Source organism: Eucalyptus grandis, chromosome 7, assembly GCF_016545825.1.
Source record: "Eucalyptus grandis isolate ANBG69807.140 chromosome 7, ASM1654582v1, whole genome shotgun sequence".
NCBI lineage: Eukaryota > Viridiplantae > Streptophyta > Magnoliopsida > Myrtales > Myrtaceae > Eucalyptus > Eucalyptus grandis.
This window is the reverse complement of record NC_052618.1, coordinates 42,895,678-42,911,348: the sequence shown is the minus strand read 5'-3', so window position 1 is coordinate 42,911,348 and position 15,671 is coordinate 42,895,678. Positions and strand designations below refer to the sequence as shown.

Sequence of the window (15,671 nt, the reverse complement as noted above, 5' to 3'; positions counted from 1 at the left end):
TGTCTTTTTAGAGACAAATTCAAAACAAATGAAAATCTGCCACTAATCTAAGTAATTAGTATTATTGTCTCTAATTATGACTTTTAGCTACTCTTCATCCAAAGCATATGTGTCTTGATATGACTGCTCAATACGACGCACGCGCTCCCCACGTGCATGACTACTTTCAACCCTTTTGCATAAAGGATGTAAATTATATAAAAAAGAAGCTATAATAAATAATAAAGAAAAAACATAACCAGCACGCGAGTTGTAACTGAATTGAAACACTCCACCTGTCGAATCCCGATTATCTCCATGCATCGACTTCGCCTGATTATCGTCGTATTCGGTTGGCGTTGTCCCCACGCATGGAATTTCCCGGTTGAAGGAAGAATGACAGAGAAAATGTAATAACTCTGGGAATCTTTTGCCTCGCAAGTTTCGTGAAACCTTCAAGAGGGGTTTCTCCCTGGTGGGTTCAGGTAGACTTCAGAGCGAGCACAAACAGTGTTGCGCATGGAGAAAGCAGAGGGTGGTTGGAGCAGCAAGTGGAGAAGAGACAATCCCAATGACCTGACTGATTTTGTCTTCTCTTGGTCTCTTCACGACATTCTCAACGAAAACCTCTACCATGACAAGGTTTCTTTCTATTCTTCCCCGATCTTTGCTTTTCTTTTTTCTTTTTTTTTAATTTCCTTAAATTTGCCAAAATTAGGTCTCAACAAGATTTGTCCAATTTTTTTCGTCTACTTATTATTTCAGTATCAACAAATAATTTTAATATCTTCTCTTTTGCCTCGCAAGTCGACGAAGCTTAGGTTGCAAGAAATCGAAACATTGAAAAAGCGAAGAAAAGCGGGAATCCTTTCGCCTTTCGTAGACCTCGAATGGTTGGTTGCCGAAAAGACCTCGAGTTGCTTCTTTTAAGAGTCCATGGACGACCCCTTTACCTTCCCCGTGTCATTCTTCTTCGTCGCTAAGAATGCTCACTTCGGAGCTGAAAAAGGGCTGATGATGTCCGTACAAGCTTTGCGCAATATTCGCCTCGAAAGTTCCTTGAAACCTCAGAGCGATTTTTCCCTGGTGCTTTGATGGGCAAGAAAAGGGGAGAAAGAAACAAGTAGAAGATTTTAGTGCGTGGGTTCAGATGGATTTGGGAGGAAGCACTAACAGAGTGGTGGGCGTGGAGATAGAAGAAGGTGGTTTGAGCAGGAGGAGGAGACACGGTATCAATGACCTGACTGATTTTGTCTTCTCTTGGTCTCTTCACGACATTCTCAACGAAAACCTCTACCATGACGAGGTTTCTTTTTATTCGTTCCTCATCTTTGCTTTTTCGTTTTATCAAGCCTTGTTGGTTTTATTCTCGTGGAAGTTCGATGACAATGTGGTTTTCACTTGAGAATTTTCCAAATGATGCTAGTTCGTTGCCCTCTACTTTTTTCCTTTTTCCTGTGCTTCTAGTTAGCCTAGCCTAATAAAAACTAAGCTAATTCTGACAAAAAATAATAAATAAATAAATAAATATAAGTATACTAAAAGTATCAAAAAGTTATATATGGCGCTTACTTTGGTACCCAAAATTTCTGTTGGCTCACTTTAGAGCCAAATCGGAGAAAAAATAATCATTTAATTGCCTCCGGTTATAAATTACGGCCAACGTATTACGTGGCATTTTTATTTAAATAATAAGTCTATCTATACTTTTCATAAACGGCGCCATATGAGAAATAATCCTTCGATACGCTCTTCCATTTTCTGGGAAAATTTGCATAGAGAAGGAAAAAGAGAGGGAAAGAAGAAAGGAGGGAGATTGAAGAACCCCTGAGCTGAATCAAAGCCGAAAAGAGAGAGAGAGAGATCAGCTTGAGGAAGCCTTTAGATCAGGTCCTGGTAATCTCTGTCGGAGTCTTAGTGTCATTCCTCGAGCTCGGTCAAGACCTTCACTTGTTCCTCTTCGTCCTTCCACCGGCCTAGTGTACAAACACCTAAAAATTGTCTTTGTCAAAGGGAAGCTTGGGCTTCGAGCTCGATTTGGCGTGTGAGTTGAGATCAAAGGACGGCAGCTCAGCTTGGTGGTGGTCTCGCAGTGCGGGGCGGCGTCACGAGCGTGAGAGCACAGCAACCGGCTAGTGAGTCTCGCGTGGCAAGGGACTCTCGGTCAAAGTTGGCCGAGCACTCCATCTGTGTGTGTTTTGGAATTGTGAATTTTTGACTCAATGTGGCCATAGATATCAATTGTATAACCCCTTTTGAAGGTTCACCACTTTGTAGGAAACGCCAAAGAGGTCTTCATAGTGCAGGGGAGGCATCTTTCACAGAAAAGGCAACGGGGAGTGTAGAGTTAAAAAAAAAAACCAAATGAAAATTTGAAAAGTGGTCTTTTTCTTCTTCCTTGGTGTTTTGTCCGCTTCAACGAAATACTCGATTGCAACCTTGTGCCGCCGCTGATCTTCTTTCAGCAGCCACTGTCTGAGACGCTATCCACACTTGTTCTTAATAGCTTGAGGTTTCAGATCCGAGCATTTCCAGGGTAGAAGTAAGCGAAACCCATCAACTATGATGGCGGCGGCAACATAGCTTCTCTCCCCCCACGACGATGACAGTGGCGACGGAGCTTCCCCACTACAATGATGACAAACAGAGACGGAGCGTGGTCACGACTGAAGCAACCACCTTCATCATCTTCCACTTTCCTTCTTTCATCTTTTGCAAATTGAAAAGGAGAAACTTAATTTGGACAAAAATCCTAAATTGCAAGTAAAATTACGGTTTATAGTTGGGGTAAACATATAAAGGACGTCGTTTTGGACAATTAATGCTAATTGTACTCTCCGATTAACCACATCGACTTCAAAAATTAATAAAAAAGTATCACGTCGGATTTCTGGTTAGCTAGATTGGCGTTGGCACCGAAATGATTATTTTTCAAAACTTTTTATATTTAAGTGATCCAAAATAAATTTTTGGCATCAAAGTTAGTACCGTACACAACTTTTGGCGCTTCTAGTGTGCTTATCCCTAAAAACCATGCATTCGACTTGGTGAGATAGAACCCTTTATGTTTCTACTTTGTTCGGAAAATTCATTAGGTATTTTAGGAGTACATGTTATGTTGTACGGAATTTGGTCGACGTATTGTTTGAATGTTGAGGTTGGTTGGTCCTATTTGACATTTGGCGAGCTATGTTCGTAGGTGGAGACTATACCGGAGACATTTCAGTCGGTCCAGCATTATCTCGGATCGCAGGTCTACCCTTTGCTGGAAGAGACACGGGCGAGTCTGTGCTCGAGTTTGGAAAATATTTCTTCGCAGCCTTTCACTGAGGTTACTGACTCTGTGAAATGCACGAGAAGTGGGAACACATATGCTGTTAAGGCCGGTCGGTGGAGCAATGAATCCAACACTCGTGGCAAGGAAACTTACAAAACTTTGCCTGGAGATATCTTGATTCTAACTGATGCTAAGCCTGCAACTGTTCCTGACTTGGAGAGGTCCGGAAGAAGATGGGTGCTTGCATCAGTAAAGATGATTGGAGGAGACAATGAAGAGAATAAGGCAACGTCATCCACAAACTTTACAGTAAAGGCATTATTGGACCATGAAGTAAATAATCCCTGGAAGCCAATCTATGCAATTTTCCTGACAAATATAGCCACTAACAGAAGGATATGGGATGCGTTGCATATGTCTCTGAACTTGGATATTGTGAAGGAAGTTCTCTGCACAGATTTGGTGGTACGACTTTCCTTTTCGCACCTTTAGTCCATTTAGACTTAAAATTGCTATTATATTCCTCTAAGCTTCAAAACTTCATTTTACACCTGTCGATTTGTAAGTTCCACTGGAAATAAGATAAATGATGCTTTAAGCCATTCTGTTGCATTAAAAGATAAGGATGATTGTTTCTTTTAGTTGGTCCACATCATTATGTGGAGATGAAAGCAGATATGGGAAATTAGTGAAGTCATGTCTTCAGTAGGGCAAATTAATTCCTTGGAGGCGACTTACTCAATAGTACTAGACCTTAAAATTTTCTGTACTATACTTTTCATGGGATTTGAGTTTGTGCTGTGCAATGCTCTTTATATCATATTAACACCAATTAAGTTTCAGAACCTTCTACCATATTTACATGGTCTGGATTATCACAAGAAATGTGTTTTGGTTGCAGGCTGACAAAGTTTCTAATATTTGTATTACGAAAGGTAATGGTTCTGCAAGTGAGAGCCTTGACGAGAGATTCTACCATGATCTGAATGAATCCCAAAAAAATGCAGTTGTGGCCTGTCTCAATAAACTCAAATGTGAGAACAAGCCATCTGTCAAACTGATATGGGGTCCTCCTGGAACTGGGAAGGCTACAACTGTCGCTACACTGCTATTTACTCTCATGAAAAGGAAACGTAGAACCATTGTTTGTGCTCCTACACATGTTGCCATCAAGGAGTGGCATCTCGTGTTCTAAAGCTGCTAAAGCAATCAGATAATGGTTTAAGCACTGAAATGAAAAGTTTTCTCTGTTACTTTGACATGCTTATTTTTGGGAACAAGGAGCGGCTGAAAGTTGATGCCAACATTGAAGAAATATACTTGGAACATCGTGTAGAGTGCTTTTCCAAATTCACTAGTCTAAATTCCATGATAGATACACTTGCCAACTGTGTCCGTCAATACCACATATTTTTGGAAAACGAACACATAAAAATAAGCAAATCAGGAAGTGATGATGATGGGAGTGGATGCGGAAGCGGTGAGCTTAAATCATTTCTTGAGTTTTTCAGGGACCGATTCAAGGCAACTGTCCAGCCCCTGCGGAGATGCCTCAATATTTTCTGTACTCATATATCCAGAACTAATTTCCAGAATATTACATCCCTCCTTAACTTACTAGATTCTTTTGAAACTTTATTCTGTGGAGAGAATTTGGATTCGGAGATGATGGAGATAACTCTTTCACGTGATGAAGTTAGCCTGTTTTCATTTGAGACGTCCATGGGTCCACTATATGATTTATACATGAAGATACAGGAATGCCTTTCCTTGTTGCTAACTGTTCGTGATTCTCTGAAGGATCTAAAACTTCCAAACTTTACAAGTAAGGACATGATAGCCGACTTCTGTTATCAACATGCTTCCCTGATTTTTTGCACTGCTTATAGTTCATATAAGCTGTACTCCGTGGAAATGGAGCCTCTCAATTTACTGGTAATCGACGAGGCAGCCCAGTTGAAAGAATGCGAGTCAGTAATTCCTCTGCAACTCCCTGGTGTCAAGCATCTGATTTTAGTTGGAGATGAGTGTCAGTTGCCTGCTATGGTTGAAAGCAAGGTAATGTTAAAATATCTGAAAGGTAACAATGCATTTGGTTTTGAAAGATGTGTAATATCCTTCTCTTCATTTGAACTTAGATGGGCTAAATGTTCTATACCTGACGTCCGTTGAATTTTATATCATGTTTTATTTCGTCAGCTTTCTAATAGGGCTGGTTTTGGAAGGAGTCTGTTTGAACGATTGAGTTCACTGGGTTATTCAAGGCAACTTCTCAATATACAATATCGGATGCATCCATCAATAAGTCTGTTTCCGACTTCAAAATTTTATCAAAACCAAATTTTGGATGGGCCAAATGTGAAGAGCAAAAGTTACAGAAAAAGTCATTTGCCATGGCCGATGTTTGGCCCTTACTCGTTCATAAATATTCCTGATGGACAAGAACAAATCGGTGATGATGGCTGTAGCCTTAGAAACCCTGTTGAGGTGGAAGTTATCTCGAGGATAGTGAGGAATCTGTACAGAGGTATGTCAAGAGAATTTTGTACATATTGCTTCGAGCACATGGATATTACATGTATTACTTAATCATATAGGTGTAGATTACGGCCATTCATAGTTCTTTTCCTAGGATATTTCTTTCGAAGTTTTGCAACCCTCATAAAATGATATCATTTTTGTGATGGTGTTATTTCCTTTTCTTTGCAGCCTGGGATGGGTCAGAAGAACATCTGACAGTAGGTGTCATATCTCCCTATGCAGCTCAGGTTGCTGCAGTTCAAGCTAAACTTGGAAAAAGGTATGAAAATATCAAGGGCTTTACGGTCAAGGTGAAGTCAGTGGATGGATTCCAAGGTGGTGAAGAAGACATTGTTATAATATCCACCGTAAGATCAAACTCACGTGGGACTATTGGGTTCTTGTCCGATACTAAGAGAACCAATGTTGCTCTTACCCGGGCCAGGTACTGCATCCTCTTAACTGTGTCAAATTACATTTTTAGGGTGATATAGCAAGTAAATCCCTGAGTTAATTTCCTATCTATAGGTATTGTCTGTGGATTCTGGGAAATGGGCAAACACTGACGAAAAGCGATTCTGTGTGGAAAGCTGTGGTTGACAATGCAAAGAGTCGTGGATGTTTCTTCAATGTTGATGATGACAAGGATTTGGCTAAAGCCATCTTGGATGTGAAGAAAGAGAATAATCAGCTTGATGATCTGCTTGACAGAGGCAGTGTACTTTTCAGAAATGCAAGGTGGAAGGTAAAAACTTTGCTCAACAGTATTCTATGGCTACATTTATTTTTCAAAATAAGCATTGAGTTTTATAGAACTTGTGACAACATATCTTATTGTTATTCTTTGGTCTTATCAGGTTCTTTTCAGTGACAACTTCCTGAAGTCTTTCAGAAAGCTGGCATCACTCAGGACAAAGATGTCCATCATCAACCTTCTGTCAAAACTCTCCAGTGGCTGGAGACCAAAGAAGAGAAATGTGGATATAATTTGTGAACACTCATCTCATATCGTAAGACAATTTAAAGCTGACAGTTTCTATGTCATATGCACGACTGATATTGTAAAGGAACTGATATACATCCAAATCCTGAAGATATGGGATGTATTGCCTTTAGAGGATGTGGTAAAATTGGTCAAACGTTTGGACAGCATATTCGAGACATATAGTGATGATTTTATTAGTCATTGCAATGAGAAATGCATTGAGGGGTAAGTCTGATCTTTTTTCTTCTTATCTTAAGATAGGTAGCACATCTCTTACTAAATTAGAAAGCATTGTTTTCCGGATAGATGACTAAAATATCTTGAATTGATCTTATCCCCCTATTTTCTTTCATTTCACATGCCTCTTCCGGTTATAGGGATCTGCAAGTTCCGAAGACCTGGGCATGTACTTTCGATTTTGTCCGCTATCGAAGTCCTAGTGAAGGTCAATTTGGGAGTAGTTCTGATGCTGATGCTTCAGATCGTAGGTTGTATGTGGAGAATGTGAAAGTGAGCGAGAGTTTGCTTCTGATGAAATTCTACCCTTATCATCAGATATTGTCAGAAATTTGCTCGATGACAGTGATGGTAATAAAGCAAGTGTTCCGTTTGAAGTAACAGATCAAGAACGAGAGATAATTCTTTTCCCCAGAAGCACTTTTATACTTGGGCGATCCGGAACCGGTAAAACTACAGTCCTGACAATGAAGTTGTTTAGAAATGAGAAACTGCATGATGAAGCAACCAAGGGATTTCAGGAAATCCAAAGTGGTATTAGCCACAGCAAAGATGCCTCCCTGGAAATCAATGTTGAGGAAATCGGTGAAGGAGCAGAGGATTGTGTATTGCGCCAGCTTTTTGTGACTGTCAGTGCAAAATTATGTTTTGCGGTCAAACAGCATTTGTCTCAACTTAGAAGGTACATAAAATGTCATTGGGAGATGTTTGAAAACAGAATAAATATTCTGCAATTTTCCTATGAACAAACATATGCAAGGTTAATGGATTGTCAAATCTTCTAATGAATTAGTCCGAACAAGGAGATAACCCTTTGGCATGCTACTATTTTTCTCCTAGCAGAGAAGCTCAATCAAGATACTCCATATATAGACTTAGATAGGACAATATAAATGTAGCAAGAGTGCATGGGTCAAATCAGTGCTTTGCCATTCTCGGGTGCTACCACTTGGCTTTGGCTGCTAGAAAATAGATTTAATCATTGCATGTTAGAGATCGACATCATCTGCTTGCTGATTTCGAACTAAAGATTAATTTGTGCGGCAATAGTCCCTATTTTGGTCTTTGTGCGACTTCTTTAGTTTGCATTTCCACTTATTGGAAACTTCCATATTCAGCTTTGTGATTGTAGCATTGTACGTTTAGAAAGAAAATTTATTTTAAATGAAAATATGCATTTATGAGCAGAATCGAGAAAGGACCATCTGTTCTACAAATCCTGCTGTGGGGAAGATTTTCATTGCCAGCTGATGTAAATGCTATCCATGTCTCGTAGTATATCATTACAATCTTGGTGCATCAGCATGTTCTAATTCCCTTTTCGCTGTTAGTGTCAAGTAGAAATTATGAGATTGCATGTGTAGTGTAGGTATTCCCATCAGTTTGTTAAATATTAATTTTCATTTCTAACTGCTAGCTCAATTATCTTGCAGCTCCAGCATTGGTGCAAAACATAGAGGAGGAAGCTCTTCAGTTGGTGAGATTGTTGATGATGCAGCATTATTCAAGGATATCCCGGATTCATTTGTAGATATATCTCCCAACTCTTATCCCCTTATTATAACTTTTCATAAGCTTCTGATGATGCTAGATGGAACAGTTGGGGCTTCATTCTTTGAAAGGTTTCCTGATCTAAGGGAGTTTTGTCATGGCCAAACCTACAATTCCAGACCAGTTGCCTTACAAAGTCTTGTAAGAGCAAAGGAGGTTACTTACGAAAAGTTTTGTGCAGTTTATTGGCCTCACTTCAATGACAAGACAAGAAGGAGGCTTGATCCTTCCAGAGTCTTCACTGAAATAATGTCCCACATAAAGGGCGGTCTTCCACCAGCAGATGGTTGTGAAGGCAAACTTGACAGACCAGCTTATGTTTCTCTTTCAGAGGGTCGTGTCTCCACTCTGAGTATTCAGAGAAGAGAAGAAATTTATGATGCTTTTGAGGATTACGAAAAGATGAAAATGAAAAATGGTGAATTTGATTTGGCCGATCTTGTCAATGATCTTCATTGCCGTCTTTTCGTGGGCAGTTTACCAGTAATTTGGTGGATTTTGTATATGTTGATGAAGTGCAGGATCTCACCATGAGGCAAATTTCACTGTTCAAGTATATATGTAGAAATGTTGATGAGGGCTTTGTGTTTTCTGGCGACACCGCGCAAACTATTGCAAGGGGAGTAGACTTCAGTTTTCAAGATGTAAGGTCCCTTTTCTACAAAGAGTTCTTGATAGATTCAATGGATGGACCTGATATCAGAATGGAAAAGGGTTGTCTTTCCAAAACTTTCCATTTGAGCCAGAACTTCCGCACTCATGCTGGTATACTCAAACTGGCGCAGAGCGTTGTTGATCTTCTTTACCATTTTTTCCCTTTTTGCGTTGATGCTTTGGACCCCGAAACTAGCTTCATAAGTGGCGAAGCCCCAATTTTACTTGATTCGGAGAATGAAGAAAGTGCCATACTATCAATTTTTGGCAACCATGATGTTAGTGGCAATTTCGTTGGCTTTGGAGCAGAGCAGGTTATTTTGGTTCGAGATGATCACTCTAGAGATGAAGTTTCAAACCTTGTGAGAGGGCAAGCCCTAGTTCTGACGATAGTGGAATGCAAGGGGTTGGAATTTCAGGTAGGCGTGTGTCTGGTTTGGATTGTTTGCCATGGGATTTTAGTGGTAGCAGCAATAGAGATTTCATGAACATTTTTTCTAATGGGTCTTGACCAATTTGCTGCCAGCTGTTATTCTGTAAAAAGCTTTGATTTGCATTTTCATTCTGCGTACCCTTTTTTGTATGTAGACAGTGGCATCTAAATACACATAATGTAGAGATTGTTCAGGCTTATGTCGACATCATTCTCCAGCTTAATGGACAATATCAAAGATCTTGCAACTTCACGATTGATCTTGATTGGCTGGTGTGTCAGAATGAGTCCAAATATTCTTTTCCTAAATTTTTTAGATCTGTCCATGTATTCATGAAACTTGAAATCTGTCATTTCGGTGTTAAATCAGATGTTTTTCTTGAAACTTTTTTGCTATGACATCGTGTAGGACGTCTTATTGCACAACTTCTTTGGCACATCACCTCTGAAAAATCAATGGAGGGTCATTTATGGATACATGAAGGAGCAAGCTTTGCTCAATAACAGCTCTCAATGGTCTTCCCCAAGTTTCGATGACGTGAAGCACGATATATTACGCTCTGAATTGAAGCAATTGTACGTCGCAATTACTCGGACAAGACAGAGATTGTGGATATGTGAGAATGCCCTGGACTTCTCCAAACCAATGTTCGACTACTGGAAGAAGAAGTGCCTCATTCAAGTTAGGTTGGTAGATCATGCCTGTGCAGAAGCAATGCAGGTCAGGAGCACGCCGGAGGAGGGAAGTCGCAAGGTTTTAAGGTTTGCTGTTTTTCTGTTCTTTTCTTTATTGTTTGTTTCCTCTTCAAGGAATTGTTATATTGGCCTCATTTGGAGTCAACATGATCTGTGAATGCTAGGGATTTTGGAATGACAATAATGACTGTAGAAGTATGACTGATCCTGAAAAAAGTGTGTAGAATGTGGACGTTCTATGGTACAAAGTATGGTGATCGATTTGCCAACTTTATTGGTTTTTTAATAATTTGGCCAGTTGCTTCATTTAGACACAATGGTTAAACCACATGATATCAATTTTCCTTGAATCTTTATCGTTTTTTGAGGTTATCAGGTCAATGGCAGTGCCTTTCCTTGGTTCAAGGCTACACCACTGATTTTTCCAATAAAGGAGGACCGTGTTTTTCTATTTTTCTTTTTTTTCACCTTCTCTGAAGAAGCTGTTGATATCTCTTTTTTATTTAAACTTTGCAAGCTCTTACATGAGGGTAACTACCGAATGGCAACGACGTGCTTTGAGCGAGCAAGGTACGAATACGGGGAGAAATTGGCTAAAGCCTCTGCTTTCAAAGCAAATGCAGATCTCAAGCATGTTTTAAGTCCAAAAGAGGCTTCTGACCTTCGAAGGCAGGCTGCAGAGATTTTTGAAGCAATTGGAGTGGCTGACTCTGCAGCGGAGTGTTTCTACATGTTGAAGGAATACGAGAAAGCAGGTATGATGTTTACTTTGTTTCAATTTCTTTCAAAATGATAAGATGGACAATTTATATGCTTTATGCTGCTTCTTTATATTTCTCCTCGTCGTAGTGATGTCAAAGCTGCCTAAGAACGAGGTAGTTTGACATTGATCTCAATTATCCTCTTATTAATAGTTTTTACATGCATGGTACCCTCTTGTTTATTCATATGATCAAATGTTCTCTCTCAAAATTTCCAACAAAAGAAATTCAGTCTTACTTGCTTTTCCCAAATGGTTTTGGTGATTCGAGCAGCTGCAAATAACGTTGACTTCATGATTATGCCTTCGCTTTGAGAAGTTGATTATTTTATATATGACAACACGCCTCTGCACTCTTATGAGCTTGGAAAAATTTGAGCTGCAAAGTTCTTAACACTGACTGACCACACCCATAAGGTTAGAAAAGCCGTGGCTATCAGTTGAATACTCCATATATACTCTGGTTTATCAGCAACTTCTTGGTATTGTAGCCACCTCTGGACGTTGATCTTGTTTTGTATCTTGACATCGGACAATATGGTTGAGCAGTGCAAGAGCATCTCTGGCAGCTTCCAAATGTCCCTCTGCTAATTTTTATCTTCTAAACTTCGTGAAGTTATTAAATCTTACGCGAAGATCAGGACACTAGAAATGGGACTAACACTAAATTTTTTTGTGCTTCAACAGGTAGTATATTTATGGAAAAATGTGGAGAATCTGCTCTGCAGAAAGCTGGGGAGTGTTTTTCTCTGGCTGGGCACTACAGTCGTGCGGCGGAGGCATACGCAAGGGGAAATTTTTTCTCCAAGTGCTTGTCCAATTGTGCCAAAGGAGAACTCTTTGAAATGGGTCTGCAATATATTGGGAATTGGAGAAGGCTGGGAAATGAGGACAGGGGAACAGTAAGGAAAAGTAAAGAAATAGAGAAATTGGAACAAGACTTTTTAGAGAGTTGTGCCCTTCATCACTATGACCTCGGAGACTACAGGGCCATGATGAAGTATGTGAAGGCTTTTCGTTGCATTGATTCAATGCGAAACTTACTCAAGAGGCTAGGATGCCTTGATGAGCTTATCAGTTTGGAGGAAGACTTTGGTAACTTTTCGGTGGCAGCAAAGATTGTGAGGATGAAAGGTGACATCCTTCGCGAGGCTGATCTACTTGGAAAGAGTGGACAAAACAAAGAAGCGTCAATGAATATCCTGTGGTACGTGTTATTCTATTCCCTTTGGGCTCCTGGAAGCAAAGGGTGGCCCTTGAAGCAGTTTGCACAAAAGGAGGAGCTGGTAGCAAAAGCCAAACATCTTGCAAAGTCCGAGCCTATTGCCTTCTACGAATATGTTTCTGTAGAATCAAGCATTCTGCTAAACAAACAGAGCAGCTTGGCTGAATTGAAAGAATGTTTTAGTACTTCCAGGAGAAATGGAAGTGTCAGAGGTGAAATACTATGCGCTCGAAATATTCTGGACTTCCATCTTCGTCAAAATATCTCTAATTTTTTTTGGGAATATGATTGGCTTGTCGACCCAATGGAGTATTCTGAACCACGGATCCTGGGGAATCAGATTTCCATTGACTCATTGGTCTGCTTTTGGAATCTTTGGAGAGAGAAGATTGTTAGAATTATAAAGTGTGTAGAATGTGTGGAGATGGTTGAGGAAATGGAAAATAGGTGCTTTTGGGAGTTCTGTTTGAATTACTTTGGTGTTTTGGAGCAACGGACCAACATGCAAGGAACTTATCACCTTCTAAACCCAGATGCTGATTGGGTCAGAAACATAGACAAAAGAATTCTTCAAAGAAATGGACAATTGGTTGCTTTGGAGCTTCGACAATTGGTCTCTGCTGCTCAAAAGTATTGGTATTCTGAGCTTACTTCTCTTGGTATGGAGCTCCTGGACAAATTGGATGCACTTCATCTGTTTTTGGCAAAGAGTTCTCTGCCGAACTTCTGGCAAAGCAGATGTCTTGTTCTCATACATGAGGTTGCAAAGTTCCTTCAAGAACTCGATTGTCCCAATCCCTCGTTCCGGGATAGCGGGGCACTGGAGGGTTTCATCGACACATCCTGTAGGAGGTACTTTGGTCACATATTTCCTCTTGACTGGCGACTATCACCAGCAGAGAATATGATATCTCTAAGAGGAAGTCAGGCTTCTCGCCTTTTTACTTAGAAGAACAATAAACCTGATAATTTCGAAGAAGGATTTTTCACATGGGAAGATGGGTGAGCTTGCGACTTTGGTTCTTGGGTCTGGAATGCTCGATGATGATTTGTACAGGAAAATTGCAGAATCATTTAAAGGAAATACGTCATGGGAGGCATTCATGGAATGCATTTGTCGGGATGTACCATCAGAACTTCCTCAGGCTAGCGATGGACCCGTGGAAATCTCTTTGGCTTGGAACCTTTATCGAGCTTTGGCAGATACTTGCAATGCTAATTGGACTGAAAGAAACTCCATAACACCAATTTGCTTTTTGTATCTGTTGGAACGACTTTTGATTTTGTTTTCTTGCTCCAAAGGGCAGTTTTATGCAACCAAGTCTTCTCTAGTTGAATGGCTAATCTGCCATGAAGGTTTAGGAAGGCGCGGCCTCAGTTTCAACCTGACAAATTGCTTGGAGCCCATCATTGGGTTCGTTACTAGCACTATTAGGCAGCTGCTTTGCAATGAGGAAGAAACCAGAGAATGGATCAAAAGATCAAAACTAAATGTGATGGAGTACTACCCGCTGTTGGTCTTGAAGTTGGTTCTGTTGGTTTGTTTGCTTCACTTAAATTTTGGCATCAGTCCATACTTTCTCAATGATTTGCTAGGTAAGAGTTGGATTTCTGAGCAATTACCTCCAGAGTTTCTTCGTATTCTCTCACATTGCCAGAAGAGGAACTTCCAGAAAACTTCAGTTGGTGTTCTCGCCAAGCATTCAAAAAGTTGACGATCCCTCGTAATTACCAATTTCGCTGCAGATTGTTCCAATTTGTTGTGTCCACATGCCATCATTTTAGACTTGAAATCAAACAAATGCAAGGAAGAGATTATGAAAGTTTTATTCCCCAAAGATGGAAGCACTGTGAGCTCTTGCAAGTTGCAAGATCTGACTGAAGTTTCCGAGATTCCTCTTCATCTTCCAACGGTGTTCCAGCACCAGTTGTGCATATGGTCAGTGCAAACACGTTGTCTTTGGAGCATGAATGCGAAGGACACAATTCTGCTCCAGTGAAAGCTCAAAAACCAATGATGTGAAGAGGGATGGGCAACATGACTGGGAAGGACACAATTCTGCCCCAGTGAAAGCTCCAAAAACCAATGATGTGAAGAGGGATGGGCAACATGACTGGGAAGGACACAATTCTGCCCCAGTGAAAGCTCCAAAAACCAATGATGTGAAGAGGGATGGGCAACATGACTGGGAAGGACGCAATTCTGCCCCATTGAAAGCTCCAAAAACCAACGATGTGAAGAGGGATGAGCAGCCCGTCGTTAGGCGCTGGTTAATGGCCCTCGCGGGGTTGGGGCAGTGCTTGGTTTCCTGGTGTGAAAAACAGGAACAAGAACAAGGGCAATTGCAAGTCCAGAGGTAAGCAAAATAGAAAGGGAGTGGGAAGAGATGAATCCGTCTTCATTGTCCTATATGATGTTTTTTGATTGAAAATTGTGCGTTATAATCTACAAGTAATCCACCTTCTTGTATATACATGTGGAACTTTTTAGTATAACAGTTCTTAGAATTGAAGTGAAACAGATCTCCCAGACAGGAAGGTCAGTACTCTATAAATTTCCTGAAGTTCTAGCAGTGAATAGTCATGAAAATGTACTGTTCCTTACTTGACTGCAATTGTTGTTCCTTCTTTTTCACCTCTCTGAACTTTTAATTCTCTCATGCCTCGTGATAGCTCAAATGCAGTTAAAGAGATTAATGACATGAACTTTGTGCTCTAATTAAGTGTGAAATTACATGTTTTAGTTATAATCAAAAGTCTGAGAATGAGTGTTAGGCCGCGTTTGGCAACCACTTTGCCAAGGATCTTTAGCCCCCCTAAAGGCCTTTGGGCCAAATAATCAGTGTTTGGCAAAATTTTTTGACTTGCCTTTGCCAAAGGCAAGCCTTCCCAAGGCCGAAAGCCCAAGGTAGGTTGGGGCTGCCTTGGGCATTCGGCCTTCTCGAAGGCTGAGGGAGAGTAAGTAAAAAATTTCTTCCACAAATGTCCTCGCTAACATTTCGTTTCTCCGGTTTTGTCCTCGTTACTATTCATCTTCTTCTTCATTGAGGATGGCCGACGAAGTTGCGCTGAGCTGCCCATGGCCGGCGACGAGCCGGACAGAGGTCGGCAAAACTGTGCGTCACGGCGATCGTCGGCGGCCAGTCGCGTGACCTCGGCGACCCCCTGGTTGTCGCGTCGCCGCGACCGCTGCAACTCCCGGCAACCACCCAGATCTGGGTCGCAGACCGCTGCAACCCCGGCGACATGCGACCCCGGCGAGATCTGGGTCACCGGAGGTCGCGCGACCCGGATTGGCCGCGCGACCTCCGGCGACACAAATCACACGCAGATCTGGTCACCGGAGGTCGCCGC

At 41.0% G+C, this 15,671-nt stretch overlaps 3 protein-coding genes across 3 annotated transcripts; all 3 read left to right on the top strand.

Annotated features, from left to right (window-relative positions):
* Positions 1-915: 915 nt before the first annotated feature.
* On the top strand, positions 916-7,379 carry LOC120286319. Its single transcript, XM_039317829.1, has 9 exons — positions 916-1,065; positions 3,179-3,721; positions 4,158-4,389; positions 4,431-5,314; positions 5,456-5,783; positions 5,966-6,221; positions 6,305-6,521; positions 6,634-6,986; positions 7,139-7,379. Exons 1-9 carry the CDS (start codon positions 916-918, stop codon positions 7,377-7,379), a joined length of 3,204 nt encoding a protein of 1,067 aa, XP_039173763.1.
* Positions 7,380-7,465: 86 nt separating this feature from the next.
* LOC120296160 (TPR and ankyrin repeat-containing protein 1-like) lies at positions 7,466-10,751 on the top strand. Its single transcript, XM_039317828.1, has 6 exons — positions 7,466-7,680; positions 8,432-8,967; positions 9,066-9,622; positions 9,832-9,909; positions 10,046-10,398; positions 10,709-10,751. The coding sequence occupies exons 1-6, from the start codon at positions 7,466-7,468 to the stop codon at positions 10,749-10,751; spliced, it is 1,782 nt and encodes a 593-aa protein (XP_039173762.1).
* Positions 10,405-13,266, top strand: LOC120296159. Its single transcript, XM_039317827.1, has 2 exons — positions 10,405-11,087; positions 11,780-13,266. Exons 1-2 carry the CDS (start codon positions 10,874-10,876, stop codon positions 13,264-13,266), a joined length of 1,701 nt encoding a protein of 566 aa, XP_039173761.1. The 5' UTR covers positions 10,405-10,873.
* Positions 13,267-15,671: the final 2,405 nt, after the last annotated feature.